Genomic DNA, 14365 nt, shown 5'->3' on the forward strand with positions numbered 1-14365 from the left:
GTTACCTGTGTTATGACTAACTGTCTCACTGAGGCTCTGCTATCCAGAACCTCAGTGGTTATGCTCTCTCATTTTCTTTCCAAATTGTCACTAACAGGCTAGTGACCAATTTCAACAATTTACATTGGCATACTGGAACACCCTTATAATTCCCTAGTATATGGTACTGAGGTACCCAGGGTATTGGGGTTCCAGGAGATCCCTATGGGCTGCAGCATTTCTTGTGCCACCTATGGGGAGATCTGACAATTCTTACACAGGCCTGCCAGTGCAGCCTGAGTGAAATAACGTCCACGTTATTTCACAGCCATTTACCACTGCACTTAAGTAACTTATAAGTCACCTATATGTCTAACCTTTACCTGGTAAAGGTTGGGTGCTAAGTTACTTAGTGTGTGGGCACCCTGGCACTAGCCAAGGTGCTCCCACATTGTTCAGGGCAAATTCCCCAGACTTTGTGAGTGCGGGGACACCATTACACACGTGCACTATACATATGTCACGACATATGTATAGCGTCACAATGGTAACTCCGAACATGGCCATGTAACATGTCTAAGATCATGGAATTGTCACCCCAATGCCATTCTGGCATTGGGGAGACAATTCCATGATCCCCCGAGTCTCTAGCACAGACCCGGGTACTGCCAAACTACCTTTCCCGGGGTTTCACTGCAGCTGCTGCCAACCCCTCAGACAGGTTTCTGCCCTCCTGGGGTCCAGCCAAGCTTGGCCCAGGAAGGCAGAACAACGGACTTCCTCAGAGAGATGGTGTTACACCCTCTCCCTTTGGAAAAAGGTGTAAGGGCTGGGGAGGAGTAGCCTCCCACAGCCTCTGGAAATGCTTTGATGGGCACAGATGGTGCCCATCTCTGCATAAGCCAGTCTACACCGGTTCAGGGATCCCTCAGCCCTGCTCTGGCGCGAAACTGGACAAAGGAAAGTGGAGTGACCACTCTCCTGACCTGCACCTCCCCTGGGAGGTGCCCAGAGCTCCTCCAGTGTGCTCTAGACCTCTGCCATCTTGGAAACAGAGGTGCTGCTGGCACACTGGACTGCTCTGAGTGGCCAGTGCCAGCAGGTGACGTCAGAGACTCCTTCTGATAGGCTCCTTCAGGTGTTGCTAGCCTATCCTCTCTGCTAAGTAGCCAAACCTCCTTTTCTGGCTATTTAGGGTCTCTGCTTTGGGGAATTCCTTAGATAACGAATGCAAGAGTTCATCAGAGTTCCTCTCATCTCTCTCTCTTCACCTTCTGCCAAGGAATCGACTGCTGACCGCGCTGGAAGCCTGCAAAACTGCAACAAAGTAGCAAAGACGACTACTGCGAACTTGTAACGCTGATCCTGCCGCCTTCTCTACTGTTTTCCTGGTGGTGCATGCTGTGGGGGTAGTCTGCCTCCTCTCTGCACTAGAAGCTCCGAAGAAATCTCCCGTGGGTCGACGGAATCTTCCCCCTGCAAGAACTGCATCACCGGTCCTCTGGGTCTCCTCTCAGCACGACGAGCGAGGTCCCTTGAACTCAACAACTCTGTCCAAGTGACTCGCACAGTCCAGTGACTCTTCAGTCCAAGTTTGGTGGAGGTAAGTCCTTGCCTCCCCACGCTAGACTGCATTGCTGGGAACCGCGTGTTTTGCAGCTGCTCCGGCTCCTGTGCACTCTTCCAGGATTTCCTTTGTGCACAGCCAAGCCTGGGTCCCCGGCACTCTAACCTTCAGTGCACGACCTCCTGAGTTGTCCTCCGGCGTCATGGGACCTTACTTTGTGACTTCGGGTGAGCTCCGGTTCACTCCACTTCGTAGTGCCTGTTCCGGCACTTCTGCGGGTGCTGCTTGCTTCTGAGTGGGCTCTTTGTCTTGCTGGACGCCCCCTCTGTCTCCTCACGCAATTGGCAACATCCTGGTCCCTCCTGGGCCACAGCAGCATCCAAATACCCTACCCGCGACCCTTGCAGCTAGCAAGGCTTGTTTGCAGTCTTTCTGCACAGAAACACCTCTGCACGACTCTTCACGATGTGGGACATCCATCCTCCAAAGGGGAAGTTTCTAGCCCTTGTCGTTCTTGCAGAATCCACAGCTTCTACCATCCGGTGGCAGCTTCTTTGCACCCACAGCTGGCATTTCCTGGGCATCTGCCCATTCCCGACTTGATCGTGACTCTTGGACTTGGTCCCCTTGTTCCACAGGTACTCTCGTCAGGAAATCCATTGTTGTTGCATTGCTGGTGTTGGTCTTCCTTGCAGAATTTCCCTTTCACGACTTCTGTGCTCTTTGGGGAACTTAGGTGCACTTTGCACCCACTTTTCAGGGTCTTGGGGTGGGCTATTTTTCTAACCCTCACTGTTTCCTTACAGTCCCAGCGACCCTCTACAAGGTCACATAGGTTTGGGGTCCATTCGTGGTTCGCATTCCACTTCTAGAGTATATGGTTTGTGTTGCCCCTATCCCTATGTGCCCCCATTGCATTCTATTGTGACTATACATTGTTTGCACTGTTTTCTATTGCTATTACTGCATATTTTGGTATTGTGTACATATATCTTGTGTATATTTTCTATCCTCATACTGAGGGTACTCACTGAGATACGTTGGCATATTGTCATAAAAATAAAGTACCTTTATTTTTAGTATAGCTGTGTATTGTGTTTTCTTATGATATTGTTCATATGACACCAGTGGTATAGTAGGAGCTTCACTCGCCTCCTAGTTCAGCCTAAGCTGCTCTACTAAGCTACCTTTTCTATCAGCCTAAGCTGCTAGACACCCTATACACTAATAAGGGATACCTGGACCTGGTGCAAGGTGTAAGTACCTCTTGGTACCCACTACAAGCCAGGCCAGCCTCCTACAGAGACTATTCACATTACTCCATTAGCTTTTATAGAATATTTAAAAAGAATATTAATAGGAAAGAGCCTATAGTCATAAACAGCATATAAATACAGTATGTATACACAACGGGGCAAAGAATGGAAATAGCATAAGCCCTGGAGGCAAGTGTGGCTATGCACGGTAGAAGATGCATGGTTTACCGGCCAGTAAAGATTAAGATGCAAGCAGTACATCATGTTTAACAAAGTAAAAGACCTGGAGTGCACCTGATGTGGATTGCAGAGGTATGTTTCAATGTAGGTTGTGGCTTAAGCCAGAAGCCTTTTGCAACAAATCTGTGAGAAACGTCAAAGCCTCTCTTCACAAAAGATTATCCATCAGTGGATGTCTGAACACTTAGCCACGGTTCATAGTTGTAATACAGTGCTACTATGTAAAGAAGACTTTTACAAGATATGGATGCTTATTTCCAGAACCTCAATGAAACTCCTGAGACACTGCAGATCGCTGAATAATGTAGAGTATAGGGATGATGCACTTAGAGACGGTTTCAGTCTCCATGTGATTGTCAGCATGTCTCTAAAGCTGCAGGTCATGTGCTCATCTCAGGAATCTGTGTAGTGTAGGTCACTAAAATTAGGACTGATGTCAAGAGTAACTAATGCATACCGGTGAGACTACCGACTTAAAACTGGAGATTGTGTGTGTTCATGAGGGTGACTCCATCACGATGAAGAGAACAAACTTTTTGTTTTGTTGTTGAAGGTGTAAAAAGTGGTTAACATCTTAAAGTATATGAAAAAGCATTCTGTTGGTTATCAGTAAAAAGAGCATAACATCCACCAATTATGGGTGAGTTGGCAAATATGCTGTGTGTGCAAAATGTGGCCTAAGGTTTTGTCCATTTGCATTTCGTTGGTAATTTAAAACGGAGCACAAATGTAGCTTGTTAAATTACTTCAGTTCCAGAAAGGAGGAGAAAAGATACAACAAAGGAAAGGGGCAGAGAAACATGCAAAAAGCAGTCAATGGAGTGGAGCATGAACATATAGCCTTAATCCAAAGGAGTAAAACAAGGAGGAGGTACAGCCCACTTACCGCTTCGATTTCCTCCTCTTCCTCATCGATGGTAGAGACAGTGACGGAGCTGAACTTGCCCATGTCTTTGGTCCGTTTGGTCATCATAACCTTGGAGATAGAAAATCGAGCATTAGGACAAGTAAACAACAGAAATGACACTTATGAGAAAAAGAGAAGAGATGAGATGGCACCACTAGACAAAGGCAAAAACAAGTAGAGGAGCAACCCACAACCCGGACTTCAATGTCCTGCAGACCTCTGCTTTGGAAACCATCATGATGACACTCGAGCAAAGGAGTTAATCAGACTCCTTGAGAAGAAACAAAAATGGAAGAATAAGCACGTTTACTACGATCCCAATGGTTTGCTGTCAAAAACATCTGAGAGGTGATTCTCTATAAGCCGATTACCTCTATGTAAATACTAAACGGTTCAAATGACAATCTTAAGGTTAAAAACATCTCCAAGTCAGCAGTGTGCATGCCTTAGTTGCCATGCTGTTAACAAAACACACTTCTACCATTGCTAAGCTAAAGTGCATAGAGTGTGAAGAACATCATAACCCATTAATGAGTATATTAACTTTTCAATAAACACACAGGCAGGTTCTGCACAGATACAGCTTCACAGGAGGATTCTGGAGTTGAATTTAATCTACCAGAGACCGTGGTGCTAGTAAGTGATATGCACGGTGATGAAAAGTGATGGCTCCCACCCTTCATGGTTTGGAAGTTATCTTGATTGTGTTGATGAGGACAGTTACGACTGGCAGCTAGATAAAGTGCTTTAACTTATTTAAAAAAGATTAATTTTTCATTAAAAGGGCCATCAGTAGCACAGGTTGTAAATCAGTGAAGTGATTTGACACTAATGGGAGAGCAAACACAACCTATGAAAAGCACTCAATGCATTAGTAGATTTTATATCACTCAATTAAGCAAGAAAGATTGCTTAGTATTTGTAGAATGTGAACCAAAAAAATAATAATAAAAAATAAAAAAAAAAAAACAATGTACCATCACTTTATCCAGGTGGCAAAGACTTCTAGGTGCAAGTTGTGAAAACTACACCTGCCCCTCCCTTGAGTCTGCATTCTACACCCTTCTTACTTTTAAAAGAGAAACTGTAACTTGAGAAAGATATGTTTTCTGGTTAACACCAAAGAGGAAACATCACTACAACTGCAATTCATGGTAATGTGCTGAAGAAAAAAAATACAGAACCAACATATATGGAAAACAAACCCTAAAAATTGAGTTTATCCTGACAAGTAGTACTCGGGTGGCAGAAGGCACGGAGGAGGCTCCTATATGAGACAGACATACACTGAAATTTATGGTGGATAAGGAAGGGGCCAGGTGGAAATGCACAAAAATTAAATACAGCTAAGGAAGTGGAGAAGGGAAAAGGATTAAAAGGAAAACAATTTTTCAATGAAAAACATAAGAGACAATAATAAAAACAAACAGTCTACTTCAAAAAGTGAAAATTATAGACAATGTTTTTCATTGACATTTGAAAACAGATCTAGGGGTCTGATATCTACAGGACAGCGGCCAAGAAAATAGTAAAACTCCAAGAATGGCGCAATAGCAATGCTGCTTATGGGCTTTACAAACGCTGACAAGCATGTGACAGATGTTATTAAATGATGAAGTAGTCAATACAAAACAGGTATAAAATAAAGCTATCGAAAAAGGCCTGCCTATGGTTAGTGCCCTTGAAAAAAATTGGGGCAACCCAGTACCCTGGGACCTGGGTAAGTAAATAAAGTAACAGAAAGATTTTTGGTATCTCCTGGGGAAGAATAAGAATTAACTTCCACGACAGTGGTTGTACCATAAAGAACTTTCTGTACCAAGGAAGTTTGTAAATAATATATAACATTTATTGGAAATTTAAATTCCACAATTTAAAGTAAAGTAATCAAGGTGTTCCTGTAAAACGGAGCAGTGCAAGTAAATTGTGTGTTAGTATAAGTGCTACAGTGCTATTTACATGAAAACTAAAACCAAACTGTGGTTAAAAGCTTGAGGTCTCTGATAAACACCTCTAACAATGGGTGTTGTGAGCCTACTGAATTCAATGTTGACATTTCGACCCCAAAACAACAATTAATTCAGGCGGGTCATCAGGACAGAATATTGAAATAGGAAGCACCCATCCTTGATATCAATCAGATACATCCTAGTCGTTTTAACAGTAAAACTTTGACAATCGACCATCCATTTGAAGTAGCCCTGCTGTGTTATCAATAGTACCACTCTTTAGCATCACCATCTAATGGCTCGTGGAAGGTCATGAAAATGAGCCAATTGTTTAAGGTCCTTTTTTAAAACATGTCGGCAGAGTCTATATGTCTATATTGGAGTTTAGGATCCGTGGACCTGAATTAATCAGGATAAATGCTCTAGTTTAAGCTGGTAGTGAAGCAGCACGATGAATGCAAAACAGATATAAAATAAGACTATTGAAAAAGGCCTGCATATAGTTAATATCTGGTCGGACATAGGTGCTCATTATGACATTGGCGGTAAAAACCACCTACCGCCGCGGTGACGGCTGCCAAAATACCGTCACTGCGGCTACAATCCATCCACCATATTATGAGCACGGCCTGACTTCCGCCACAAGAGGGCAGTGTTCATGGTGTGGATGGTGGTAAGCTGGCGCTGCTACCACCAGCACCGCCACGCCAGTAGAACGCCTCCAGCCGTATTATGACAATTCATACGGCCTGGCGGTGTTCTGCTGGCAGGGCGCTGCTGGCGGTAGCAGTGCCCCTTCCCGTTCCCTGCTGGAAGACCTCCTCACTCAAGGTAAGTCAGGCTTCCGACAGGGAGAGGGGAGGGGGGTAGTTGTGTTGTTTGCGTGGTTGTATGCGTTAGAGTGAATGTGTGTAAGCATGGTGAAGTGAGTGTGTGTCTGCATGTCAGTGTGATCGTTGTAAGAATGTGTGTGAGTGAGCATGTCTGGATGTATGCATGTACGCCAGTGTATGTATGAATGAATGCATGTATGTATGTATGTATGCCAGTGGGAGTGATTGGGTGAATGCGTGGTGCTTGTCTGCGGGTGTGTGTGTATGGGTGGTCGGGATTGTGTCAGGATCAGAGGGTGTGTGTGTGTGTGAGGATCAGAGAGGGTGGGTGGTATGTGTGTGAGGATCAGAGGGTGGGTGGTATGTGTGTGAGGATCAGAGGGTGGGTGGTATGTGTGTGAGGATAAGAGGGTGTGTGTACGTGTGTGAGGATCAGAGGGGGTGTGAGGGTGTTTGGATGGAGGGGAGGTGTAGGGGGGGTCAGGTGAGTGTGGGGGGGGGGGGGGGGCAGGGCACCTACCGGAGACAGGAAAGGGCCTACCGCCATGGTTTTACCATGGTGGAAGGCAGGCTCATAATGCCGCCTGCAGTACTATGCCAGCCGCCGGGCTGGAGAAACATCTCCAGCCCGCCGGCTCATACTGCCATGGCGGTTTGAGTGGAGAAGGGGTGGGTTGGCTGCAGTCAATCTCATAATGTGCCGGTATGTACAGCCAGCCTGTTGGCGGTCATACCGCCACATTAACACTCACTGCCGGGGTCATAGTGTTTGTTTGACCAGACATCACATCAATCCATATAATACCCCTGAAGCTTTTACCCTACGATGCTGTGGTTCAAATGACTTTCTCACCTCTGTCCTCCATGTTGTAAATTTGCTAACTACAATGAGACGGTTGGGAGATGCAGCTGTGGAGATCTGGCTCAAACCCTGTGCAAATGCCCTACTCGCATAAGTGGGTGAATTCAGAAGCCCATACAGGCAAATGTGTGCTGGCCGAACAGACCAAGGCAAAACTATACCATGGATATCTGGACATATATAAGCATATAGGCACTACGAGGCAAAGGGTAGGATGCAGGAACACCATACCCTCCTTATTAAACAAAATGATTAACTTAAAAATAGAAATTTCATGGAATATTCATACGCTGTCAAATAGTTAATTTTGTCTAACAGAGAGGCTCAGAAGTATAAGACAGGATGGCCAGCGCATTATCTCTCAACATAAAACGTCCAAATAATTCAGTGCATTCCTATTTGAACCAAGACCCCAGGTACTGCTAAGCAATTCTGATGCCAGTCTTTTTTATCATGCGAGTTACCTGGATTTGAAAAATAAACCTGAATGATTGCAAAGCATACCTTAATTTTGGTGACTTGTGGCCTTTGCTAAGGATTTCCCAAACATAAAGCCAGTTCCTCTGAGAAAAAAAGAAGACTTTATGTGGCTCAGGCCATTCTTACCTTCTTCGGTGGATCTGGTTTCTGGGTGTAAATGTTGGTCTTTCCAAATCCCTGGCCAAATTTGACCAGCGCCCCATCGACTATGAATGTAACGGGGGCATTCTTCTGGAGGTGCTGGTAAAAGAGCAGCAACTGACACCTGGAGACGGAGGAGTAAAGTAAGCAGGTAGCCATGGAAGATGACGCAAGGTGCACTACGTTCTGCTATTGTAACCCTAAATTAAGGACAGATGGCATATGTGGATGGAGAAAAAGCTCCTCCACAGTCAGGCAATGTTGTTACTAATTATTGGTCTTTCAGAATGTGGAGCCTATACTATGCATTATAAAAGAGTATTTTCAGTCTGGAACAGAACTATAACCCTTGACATGTAGGTCTGCGACTAGCAAATTGGCCAAAGAGATTATTTCTGATTTTACTATAGCAAAGTTAATAATTAAATACATTCCTATAGTGCGATAATATCAACATGCTACATTCCCAATGTGGCATGTGTGTGTAACCACATGCAAGTGAACATGGATTATAGTGTTGCGTAGGCTCCCATTATCCTAATGAGACCACTGGATTTGGTCGGCAGAATCACTTGCACTGTGGGGGGACTGAGCCTGAAACCACTACAGGTGACACCTGTCAGCCTAATCCGGGTTTTCCTCCAGCTAACTAGCAGTGCCAAATCTCCACCCAAGAACAGGGATGATTGGGCAGCCGAGCGCATGACACAATGGGCTCCTCAGGGAAATCGTGGTCACTCAGATCGCATCCGTTTCTCTCAGTTACATTAGTCTCACATATACAAGGACAATCAGAGGCAGTATATATTTCAATAAGGTTTTAGTGAAGTAACTGCATCTTAGATAATAAAGCACGTACTGTAATAACTAGGACGATGAAGCATGACAGGAATAAAATTGTGATAAGGAGAGTGAAGTATAAAAATAAGGCTACCATATTGTCACTAGAATCATTAAAATAGCTCGTACTTAGGCTATGTTAGAGCACAGCATGTTAAGCTCTAGTTCTGTCCTTCAGGTCCCCCTGGGAAGACATCATCCCTCATACCTGAGCAAGAGGCCTGTAGTCTACATAAGCAGCTGTAGCGAAGCACTCAGCGATCAGCATACAGTTGTGGTCATCTGGTTGAATCTCCCTCTAACGTACCTGGGTCAAAGTAGTGTTTTTATAATAAAACAGCTGATGTTCCAAGAAAGGATCCCTACGTAAGAGTGTGTATATTTTTATGAACACTAGAGACAAAGCGTTACCACATTTGCCAGCAACCTATCTCACTGCAGCCTTGAGAAAAACACAGTGAAAGAAATGCCTTGTTTAAGAACACAGTGCTGGCCTAAGCAAAGAACAGCTAGAATATTAAAATAAAACTAGACCGCAAATGTGGCTACTGTTAAAATAATAAAACGAAGCGGAGTAAAATAGGTCTAGGTTAAAGTGCACAGCGGCAAGCCTAGTTTGCTAAAATAACACGTATGAAGCTATAACTAAAATGGCTACCCAACAACAGTAGTCTATTAGGATTAGAGCAAGAACGTTGTGACACACTGATTTCATCTTGGCTGATGACAAGTCCTGGGTTAGTTGCAGCAGATGGGCCAAGGGTCAGGAGTCACAGCAGCATAAGGGCTACCACAGCAGGATCTTTGGCTAGCGTGGTAGGGTGCACCTCAGTACCTCGGTTTCTGGTTGCAGGGACACAATATACCTGAGGCACTGTTCTTGATAGTAGTGTACCATTTGCCTTAGGCACAGTGTCTTGGAGGTTGCACAAACAGCATCCGGCAATTGTTGTTATAATGGGGAACAGCCATCTGTCCTTTCGGAACAGATGTCACCCGGGCGGCTATTCTTTCAAGTGTATTTTCCAAACCGCTCTCCAGAAAAGGTCTTTGTGTACACTGATGCTCTTCACAGCAGGATAGTTTCCAGCCTTGAGGACCCACTATAGAGTTAGAAAGAGAAGTACGCTTTTGGCAACAGCCATCAACAGCCTCCCCTAATAACAAGCTAAGGCCTATTGGAATTTCTATTGGAGCCTTATTTCTACTGTCCCCACTACACTGCCTGGACCGTCTCCCTACTGCGCTTTAGGACATCAGCAACACACTTCTGCTGTGTAGGAATACAACAATACCTCATCTTATGCCCAAGAACAGCACAAGGGCTCCCAAATGGAACACACATGCCCTTGTTACTGTGGTTCACTCATAGGAAGAGAAGTGGCCCATTATGTCTGGAGCAAGGAGGCAACTGAGAAACAGTGACTGACTGATAAAGCCACAAACTAAGCAGAATCAGCTTGTAAAGGACTGCAGCCCACCCTTCCTTAACCATGTAAAAGAATCTTGAATCAGAAAAGACCAGATAACAGTGGGATTTTATGGTGCAGACCCGGCTTTACATTGGGGTAAGTACCTCTTCTGCAAAAGAATATACACTACAATTAAATGGTAACTGTAAAATATTTTTAGGCCTCATACATTAGGACAAGGTATGAAACCATGACAACTTGTGCACAGTAACTCGAAGAAACAGCCTTCTGGTTGCCAATGCACATCTAGGCAAAGGAGGATCTTCTAATGCCGGATAGTCTTCCTGTAAATCTGTGCAGGGAAGCTGGAAGATATTCCTAGAACCTCTAAGTGTCTTTTGACATCTCAATTTACCACTTACCCAACATCATGGGTAGTTTAAAATAAGTGGAGGAGTATTTTAATGAAGATAGTTATTGTTTACAGTAGCAGAGGGCAAATACACAAGCTGGAAAAACTGAGCTTCTGCTAGGGCAACGCTACCAGTTCCTGCACATCCTGCTGGATAGAGCTTTCTTGACATCTAAGCAGACTGCTGTAGCCAATGGCCGTAGAATTATGGTATCTTTCTATGGAAGGCTCCTTGACAGTCCTTGACAAAGCGGATTCAAAGACAGACATCAGGTTTGAATAGGACATGTTTGGTAAAATAGTAAGAAACCTTTGTGTTTTTTTTTTTTAAGGATTTGTGGCCAATCAATGCCACCGCAGAAAAAGACAATCATTCCATCATCTCTGTGCTTGGCTTGCAGCTGCATTACAGAGTGCTCCAAGAGGATCGAATAACTTTTCCGTCTCCTGCCTAAGTAGCACTGCATTTACATGCAACAAGACCAGAACCCAAATTACTGATAAATGACTTCAAAATAAAGCAGCAGCTGGTAAAAAGCAATCCACAGTTGTATTTTAGCCAAGAGACCTGAATGTTAATTGGAAAAACATAAACAATAACTAAAACTTAGCACAAGGTGTCAGGTTTGAAAGTCAAGACTCGACTTGCAAGAAAGACAAGTCACAATTGAAGCTAATATTTTTAACTTCAGCACAAGTGAAGACGCTAGGGTACTAATGTAGAAGAGGTTAGTCTGGTCTGTCATTTGATGATTGAAAACAAAGACAGCTGTTACTAGCCAAAAGTGTATAATTTGATATCTTCAAAATGCTATATGTTCCATCACAATTCTACAATTGCAATTAAAATTATTACACGCATTTCTGTCTCAGGGCACAAGGAACCGAGAAAGAGGTAGATGGGCAACCCTTGCCTTGTAGTAAGTACTGCCTGAAAGCCAGAAACGGTTGACTCACTAAATTCAAACATCTTGTATTTAGTGTTTGACTCTGTTGGACCTAGCCCTTTTTACAGGGTTCTAACCAAACTTTTTACATTCTTCCTCCTATTTTTTCCCCACCTGTTTTTGTTGGCTTTAGGACTCTGGGCACTTTACCACTGCTAATCACTGCTAAGGTGCATATCCTCTCTGTCTAAAATGTATTGGTGATTGGTTTCTCCGTGATTGGCATATTTGATTTACTAGTAAGTCCCTAGTACAGTCCACCCCCGCCCATCCCCCAGTGATTTCTGGTGACATCAGTGCGCAATTGCGTGTTGACCTCATCAGAGGTCACCTCCCATCACGCGGGAAGCATCTGAGGAGAAACCGAATTGTTTCTCCTCGGTACGGGGACAGGGGAGGTCAGAGGCATGAAAAGGGAAGGAAAGGTTTTTCTTTCCCTTTTCATGTCACTGAGCATTCCTGCAGCACGATCACATCCCATAGCGATCGTGCCGCAGGAATGCCACTAGACACCCGACACCAGGGATTTTTTTTTGCTATTATAGTAAGGTGAGCGACCCCTTTGGCAAGGGTCGCTCCCCAGGGGGGAATAAGATAATTTATTTTAGTTCATTTCTGCCCCCTTGAGGGCATGTCGGACTATTTCTATTAGGGGGCAGAAAACTTACTAGATGCCAGGGAATAAAAATAAATAAAAAAAAACACAGAAAAACAATGGGGTGGTGGCTCCCAAAAGTATGGGCATAGTTATGCCCCCATCCCAACTGAAGGGGGTAACAGTCTTTCAGCTCTCCCCCGCACAGTAAAACATCTAATCCCACAACAAGCAAGGGGACAATTTCATTATTTTTGGTTTTAGTTTTACATTTGGGACTGGAGAGCTTTTCTAACTCTCAAAACTGTCCCACTTGGAATGGTGAGGGCTACACTTTTTGACTTTGGGACACTGCCTTGTAGAAAAAGCTACGAGACCTAGAGACATCTGAAAACTAAACATCTGAGAGTCCAGGGTGGAGTGCTTCACATGCACCCCGCACCATTTTCTTACCCACAATGCCCTACAAACCTTCAACTTTGCTGAAAAACACACATTTTCCCCACATTTTTGTGATTGAACCTTCCGGAATCTACAAAATTCCTACCACAAACTTTTTGCTGTGTTTTGGCTAATTCCTTAGTCTCCTCCAGGGGAACCCACAAACTCTGGGTACCTCTAGAATCCCTAGGATGTTGGGGAAAAAAAAGGACGCACATCTGGCATGGGTAGCTTATGTAGACAAAAAGTTATGAGGGCCTAAGCGCGAACTGCCCCAAATAGCCAAAAATAATCCTGCCACCTGAGGGGGAAAAGGCCTGGCAGCGAAGGGGTTAAATATGGCTCAGGCCTGCCACTGCAGTGTCTGTGTGTTCAGATTTAAACTGACATTTAGACCTGGCAAGTGCAATCACTTGCCAGGCCCAAAACTTCCCCTTTATTACCTCTAAGCCACCTCTAAGCAAGGCCGAGGGTTGCCCCATGGGCAGGGTACAGGGTATTTAAAAGGTAGGACATGGTATGGTGTATTGTACATGTCCCAATAGTAAAATGCTGCTAATTTAGGTTTTCACTATTGCATGGCCTATCTCTCCCATAGGGTAATATGGGGAATGCCTTGAAATATATATATTTTAAGTGTGATTTCCCAGTGGGAGCGGATAAGAGATATGGAGTTTGGAGTCTTTGAGCTCACAATTTAAAAATGCATCTTTTGGTGGAGTTGGTTTTTGAATTGCAAGTCTGAAAATGGCACTTTTATAACATGGGAATTTTCTTTCTTAACCAGTCTGTATTCAGCAGACAGGCAGAGGCACAGACAGGTATGGGTCAGGATGACAGTTGTGCTGTTTCAGCATTCACTCTAGACAGTCACATAAAAGGAGCTCAGATGTGCCCTGCATATCCTGATGGCCCATCACCAGGCTGATGGGTCTTCTGAGCTAGAGTGGTGGGAGGAGCTGACACTTGCTCCTGAATAGGGCTGTGCCTGTCCTCACACAAAGCAATCTCCAACCCCCCTGGCAAATGTCTGGGGCCAGGGCAGGGAAGAGCAAGGAAAGGCAGGGTCTTGTGCACTACTAAGACTTCCCTTTGAAGTTTGCCTACTTCAAAGACAGAAATGGGTAGAAGTACTGGACCTCTGACACCACATAGTTAAAACACTTCTGGATAGAGGACATTCTGTCAGGAGGGACTGCCACTCTACCTGTTGCTTTATTGTGCTGCCCTGCTGCTTACTGCTTCTCTATTGGGAGTGAAAGGACTGGACTTTGCTTTCTACATCCTGCATTCCAAGGTTCTCAAAGTCCTTGAACTGAGCTTGTCTCCTGTTAACAAATCTCAGTGCCGTCAAAGACTTCACCAGCCAGTGCTCGGGCTCTATTGCGGAGAGTCCTGATTTGCCAAGTGGTGCCAAATCCAGTTCCTGGGACCCTGGAAGTGAGCTCTGGTGCAACCAAGAAGAAAATAAGCACATCGACTCCAGTGGAACTTCAGAACCAGT

General features: G+C 44.5%; 1 protein-coding gene and 1 long non-coding RNA gene across 2 annotated transcripts in view; one reads left to right on the forward strand and one right to left on the reverse strand.

The window, feature by feature from the left end:
* Positions 1-14365, forward strand: part of LOC138261282 (uncharacterized) — a 105457-nt gene that overhangs the window by 88787 nt on the left and 2305 nt on the right. The window lies entirely within an intron of this gene.
* The window catches only part of STEEP1 (STING1 ER exit protein 1), a 57973-nt gene that overhangs the window by 4376 nt on the left and 39232 nt on the right, over positions 1-14365 (reverse strand). Inside the window, exons 4-5 of the mRNA XM_069210075.1 lie at positions 8200-8338; positions 3929-4018 (exon numbers count right to left, since the gene is read on the reverse strand). Of these exons, the coding sequence (XP_069066176.1) occupies positions 3929-4018; positions 8200-8338 (229 nt within the window). The remainder of the gene's footprint in view (positions 1-3928; positions 4019-8199; positions 8339-14365) is intronic.

Source organism: Pleurodeles waltl, chromosome 2_1 (assembly GCF_031143425.1).
Source record: "Pleurodeles waltl isolate 20211129_DDA chromosome 2_1, aPleWal1.hap1.20221129, whole genome shotgun sequence".
Lineage (NCBI taxonomy): Eukaryota > Metazoa > Chordata > Amphibia > Caudata > Salamandridae > Pleurodeles > Pleurodeles waltl.